Source organism: Zea mays, chromosome 9, assembly GCF_902167145.1.
Source record: "Zea mays cultivar B73 chromosome 9, Zm-B73-REFERENCE-NAM-5.0, whole genome shotgun sequence".
Taxonomy (NCBI): domain Eukaryota; kingdom Viridiplantae; phylum Streptophyta; class Magnoliopsida; order Poales; family Poaceae; genus Zea; species Zea mays.
Window position 1 is genome coordinate 92,893,725 of NC_050104.1, and position 6,442 is coordinate 92,900,166.

At 49.4% G+C, this 6,442-nt stretch overlaps 1 protein-coding gene across 1 annotated transcript; it reads left to right on the forward strand.

Annotated features, from left to right (window-relative positions):
- The first annotated feature begins 3,800 nt into the window (after positions 1 to 3,800).
- On the forward strand, positions 3,801 to 5,673 carry LOC100274286 (uncharacterized). The gene has a single exon (NM_001148650.1). The coding sequence runs from the start codon at positions 3,944 to 3,946 to the stop codon at positions 5,360 to 5,362; it is 1,419 nt and encodes a 472-aa protein (NP_001142122.1). The 5' UTR covers positions 3,801 to 3,943; the 3' UTR covers positions 5,363 to 5,673.
- Positions 5,674 to 6,442: the final 769 nt, after the last annotated feature.

Genomic DNA, 6,442 nt, shown 5'->3' on the forward strand with positions numbered 1-6,442 from the left:
GCACTTGGACGCCTCCACCCCAAGGATCGCAGCCAGTCCCGAGATGGGTGTCACCGGTCTCCCAGCCACCGGCGGGCTCTCAGCCATTTCAAGCGTGGATGGCACCGCCACCGACGGGGTGGGTGCCACCACCTCTGGGGTGGCCACCACAACAGTACCCGTGGATGCATGCACAACCTCCTCCTCACCATGGATCACAGGTGACGTTCCATGTTTAGTTTTATGCAAATATTGACCAAACACAGCAATGTATATGTATAGTGATAGCAAAATACAGCCTTATTTGAATGATTGATGAATTGCAGGGTTCAGCGTCACATGCTCATGGATCGGAGGGTGGTGTCAACGTCCAAGACTTCCTCGTCCATGGTGCTGGAGGGAGTGGCCACCTTCCTGGTGGCGGAGGAGGGAGTGGCCAAAACTCCCACAGCCCGCCGGAGTGATCAGTGAGGAGTGAGTAGTGAGTAGTGAGTAGCTTATGGACTTATGGACTCTAGACTTATGGACTAGAGTTTTGTGAATTGTGTATTTGAATGGACAATGGACTTATAGACTCTAGACTTATTTGAATGGACTATGGACTATTTATGTATATGTGAATGTGTTTTGTGAATTATGTATTAGGCTTGTGAATCTGTATATGTGTATTGTGATATATTGTGTATATTGCTGTGAATTATTAATAGGTGCAGAAAAATCTGTTTTGGGGGAACCATTAATTTTCGTCGGCTTCGGTGGTGGCCGACGAAAATATGTTCCCAGACTATTTTCGTCGGCCACCACCTAGGCCGACGAAAATAGCCTGCACGTATTTTCGTCGGCCACCACCGGCCGACGAAAATAAATGGTCGACTGCCTATTTTCGTCGGCTTTCCCAAAGCCGACGAAAATAAGTTATTTTCGTCGGTACCGACAAAACTAGTCGCCTATTTTCATCGAACTTATTTTTGGCGGCTATTTTCGTCGGCCTGCCGACGAAAATTCTCTATTTTCGTCGGTTTAGGCTTATTTTCATGGGTTTTTGGCCCACGAAAATTTAGGCGTTTCCTGTAGTGTACATAACAATATAATCAATTGCTAATTAATTATAGACCAATTTAACACTAAATTACCACGGGTCTCTACATGCGTCGAATCGGACTTACCACGAGTCGATCGAGCTAACAAGTCTTGAGTATTTTGTCCAGATCTAGTGATGGTTGCAACAATCAACGTCATTGTCTATTACCAATACAATTTAAAAGAAATAACAGAGCCCTGAACTAATACAAAAATAAAGAAGCTTATCCCACCACAACGGACACGTAGAGCTCTTGCACATTTCAGCAATTTGATAATAGTGACATAATGGACAATGCACCTTCTTCCATCCTCTCAATTATGCATGTCAACCGCCTTACGACCTGAGACCATTCCTCTAGACGTGAATATTAGTAATTAAGTTTTTTTCACGGTTTGGTAATTAGATTCGACGGTTAGGTGGAATGACATGGAAAGTAACATGACAACACATTTTTAGAGCTAGTTTATAAACTTTATTTTTCCAAGAAATTTCTATTTTCTCAAAGAAAAATAAACTAATTTCCCTCACAAAAATAAAAACTCTTTAGAAAATGGGGTTCCCAAATTGGCCCTTACGCCCCGTTTGGATCACTGGAATTGAATTCCATTCTAATAATAGTAATTTAGGCATATATTAATTAAGCTAATTCGGTTTTATGCAAAATATATTTGTATACTATTATTAGCAAGATGTCGGAGATATTTATGTGCTACATTTTTACTATAGGTGAGTGAAACGAAGAATGCCATTAGTTATAGATTAGAAATCAATTCTAGTAATGAATAAAATCATTTCCCACCCTCCACCCCATGAATTTGAGATAGACTTATATCTTAACTTTAGAAAGTGATGGAATGTCAAATTCCAAACTAAATAAGTTAATTTATTAAGTGAATTCCAATTCCTCTAAAATGAAGGGATCCAAACGCCCCGTTAGAGGAAAGATATTACTGCTCAAGAAATTTGAAGCAAAGGGTGATAGAAGAAGCATGTTGTGAGAATATCACAAAATTAAGAGAGAAAATGTTACCTCTCAGGAAATTTCAAGCAAAGGGTGACAAAAGAAGTATGTTGTGAGAATATTACAAAATTTATACCATCGTCAACTTGTGACACTGCTAGGACGAAGGCTTTGCCTAAAAATTATTTCAAGGGCACTTCGTTGCCAAATGAAGTGTGTCCCATTTACTGTAAATACGAAATGGATAAACATCACCCCAAAAGAACACATGACAAATAATTCATAGTAAGTTGAGAAGCGGAATTCGATTTAGAACAAGCAAAATGTGTCAGGATACACTACCGCTTATAAATACAGAACACATTTGCAGACAACAAAATTTTACTTGCATGGTACCAACCCATCACTTGAAACTGGCCAAGATTATATGAAAGCAATACAATATAATGAACCAGTGATTCAATAAAATAGCATTGCTCTACATGCCCAAGAGCATAGTGTGATTAGATACCTTGGTCACAATCCTCCTCGCTTTCCGGCTCCGAACTTTCGTCGTGGTACTCCACAAGGCGTACAAAGCTCTGCACCTGCGCCACCATGAAATTTGCTTGGATCAGATAATCCACAGATCAACATGCCACTAAGGCATGAACCTACCAAATATCGAGACACATGCTTCTCCAAAATACCCTCATCCACACCCTGACGCGATCGCAAGCCTAGTCTCCGCAAAACTACATAGACTCACAACAAGCACAACAATCAGTGTCGAGCCAAGTCGCGCCACGAATAGAGGGAATGTAGCAATAGCACGTCGAAATCAACATATGATCAACACTCACGACAAAACCACTCACCGATTGTCGAGCATGAGGTGTGCTGGCGAGCTCGTCGGAGGCCATGAGTGCGGATGCCTTTCTCTCAACGGATGATGGATCTGAGACGGTGGCGACTCATGTACCAGAGTGAGAGGTAGTGAGGAGGCAGACAGTGCTTTCTAAGGTTCGGGTGGTGGCGGCGTAGGTGCGATTATATGGGGGCTAGGGCGGGCGGGAGGTGGTGGGCACTGCGAGCGATGCAAGCGAGGCGGGTGGGAGGCGGAGGTCGGTGCACGAGCATCGCAGCGAGGGGGCGAGGCGGGCGGGAGTTGTTGGGTGGAGAGGATGACGAGGCGTTTGGGAGGTCCACACACAGACGTGAGGCGGTTTCAACCATAGAGTGGTGCTTTAAAGGAGTAGAAAGTGGTGCTTTAAAGGAGTAGAGAAAATATTATAGCACATGAATCAGTGCATAATTCCATATTATTCTTTCGACCACCTTTGAAATCAACGAAATTTCGCTGAAATTCCGAACCCTGGTGCTCTGCCGCCCTAGAGTCCTAGAGACGAGTAGATATGAGAGGAAACGTTCTACATTACACGCACGAAGGGCAGGAACGACCCCACCGATCGGTGATCGGTAGCCTCCATCCAAGGAAACGTGTCTCGTCCGCTCGTCGTTGTTGATCTCTCTACTTCCCCCAAACGATGATGACGCAGGTAGCTGTGGAGCTGACGCGTACCCTGACGTTTCGTGGGTACGGCTGGTCCAGCTACAGCCTACAGCTGATGGTTTTTTCCGTTTTTTGTATCATATCATATGGACCGAGCGGGCAACGTCGCTGTCAATCGTGGCGTTTTTCTGTTTGTTCTCTTCTGAAATCGCCACGGCCTGAAGGCTAGATTGATGCATGAATTGGGATGCGCCACGGCACGTGCACCAACGGTTAGTCCGCGACCGGATACCGCAGCACGGCAGCACCATCTACTCGGGCCTCGGGGTTACCGGGTTAGGCATATGCAGGCAGTCAGGGAAGCGAGGGTGCCACACACACAGCACAGACCCACACACGCGGGCGCGCTAGCTAGTGAGAGTCGGAGATGTCGCCGCGGCCACACTTCCTCGTGCTCACCTTCCCTTTCCAGGGCCACATCGCCCCGGCTCTCCGCCTCGCCAGGCAGCTGCTCGCGGCGGCGCCCGACGCGCTCGTGACCTTCTCCACCACCGAGGTCGCGCACAGGCGCATGTTCCCGGCAAAGCCCAACGACGGCGCCAAGGACTCCGACGAAGACGGCCGCCTCGAGTTCCTCCCGTTCTCCGACGGCACGGAGGCCGGGTACGTCCGGAGCGCCGACCTGGGCTCGTTCAACGCCTACATGGCGTCTTTCCACGCCGCGGGGGCGCGCAGCGCCGCGGAGATCGTGGACGCGCTCGCGGCGCGGGGCCGCCCCGTGTCCCGCGTCGTGTACACGCTGCTCCTCCCGTGGGCGGCCGACGTCGCGCGGGACCGCGGGATCCCGTCCGCGCTCTACTGGATCCAGCCGGTCTCCGTGTTCGCCATCTACCACCACTACTTCCACAGCCACGCCGGCGTCGTCGCCGACCACCTTCACGACCCGTCGTTCGTCGTGGAGATGCCGGGCCTGGCGCCACAGCCGGTCGGCGACCTGCCGTCCTTCCTCACCGACTCCACCGACCCTTCCAATATGTTCCACAGCGTCTTCACCACGATCCGAGACCTGATCGAAACGCTTGACAAGGAAAGCCCCAGGTCCACTGTCCTCGTCAACACGTGCCGAGAGCTCGAGGTGGGCGCGCTCGCCGCCGTGGGGGCGCACCACGACGTGCTCCCCGTCGGCCCGGTGCTCCCATCCGGCGGCGACGCCGGCATCTTCAAGCAGGACGACGACGCCAAGTACATGGAGTGGCTCGACGCCAAACCGGCGAATTCCGTGGTGTACGTCTCCTTCGGCAGTCTGACCACGGTGGCGAGAGAACATCTCGAGGAGCTGCTCCGGGGCCTTGAGGAGAGCGGCAGGCCGTACCTCTGCGTCATCCGGAAGGACAACAAGGCTGCACTCGCGGATGCCGAGACGAAGGTAGACGAGGAGCTCAAGAACGGCATCGTAGTGGAGTGGTGCGACCAGGTGCGGGTGCTGTCGCACGCGGCGGTCGGGTGCTTCGTGACGCACTGTGGCTGGAACTCGGTGCTGGAGAGCCTGGCGGCGGGGGTGCCCATGGTGTGCGTGCCCCGGATGTCGGACCAGCGCACCAACGCTCAACTTGTCGTGCGCGAGTGGCGCGTCGGCGTGCGCGCGCAGGTGGACGATGGTGGCGTGCTGCGAGCGGCGGAGGTGCGGCGGTGCATCGACGAGGCGATGGGGAATTTGGAGGCCGCCGCGGAGGTGCGACGCATGGCGGCGGAGTGGAAGCAGGTAGTGACAAAGGCCATGGGAAAAGGAGGGTCGTCGGATCGTAATCTCATGACGTTCGTGGATGGCGCGAGGAACGCCGTTTGAAGATTGGCATGTGTTTCTTTCTTTCTTCACGTTCGGTTACACCAATCCAGAAAAAGATTAGCTTGTTCGGTTACATTAATCCAAAAGAGGATTGGTTACATCAATCAACCAATCCTATTCTGAATTGGTGTAACCGAACAAACCATAAGTGGTCAAAGGCGGATGGCTTCCGGCCATTGACGTACGGGGTCAGACAACCGCTGGCTCCACGCGTTATTGACTGCTCCACAACTACTTTTCTAGAAGTTACGGTATAGGATCCAGTTGTGTTAACTGTGGACATTATGTTGTCAGTAGCTGTTAAGCTTTTCAACGTCTGCTTGACTAGACGACTGCTCCCGATAAACTAGGTTATCTTATATTCATACAGAACTAAATCTTAGACCTAACAAGTCGGATCGACCTGCTCTGAATCCAATCCACTACTAAATTGAGTTTATGGTTCGAAGCGACTCACCCTAACAAGAAGAGGGTCGAACCCCAATCAACCTTAGGTCACCCACTCCACCGTTTCACTGACTCTAGCAGATCGTGCAAAATACTATTTTGCACTATATACTGCACTCTTTACATAGTGAAGTTTGAACATGGAATGCGATAGGAGATAAGATGTGTAAACTGCTGGAGACAGCCTCATGGTCTCTGAAATCACCTTTGAGCACATCAAAAAAGGTTCGCAATCATCTCTAAGCATGTCAAAAAAGGTTTGCATGTATGCTTCGGTTATGATTTATTGAACACTCTCATGATAGATTATTCTTTTTGGATTTTGATCTTCTGTGCTCATTATAACTTGAGTCTTAGAATGACGGTTAAGGGCATGTACTGTCAGGGTTCAGTACCGATGGCGCACTACGGGGTATACCACATATAGTGCTTTTGGAAAGACGACAAAGTCGATCATGATGGTTCGTGCATGGCATGACATAACACAATGGATTATATAGGTTTGGGTCGCTCGAGCGTGTAATACCCTACTTCCTATGAGTTTGTGGATGTGTATTGCTCGATCAATGAATATTACAGAGAGTTATGGGGGTGGAAGATGACTACGCTATTGTGGTGCCTTGTGTTTTCGTA

What these genes read in the sequence shown, in the direction of transcription:
- LOC100274286 (NM_001148650.1), top strand. Translation starts at nt 3,944, where the DNA reads ATGTCGCCGCGGCCACACTTCCTCGTGCTCACCTTCCCTTTCCAGGGC.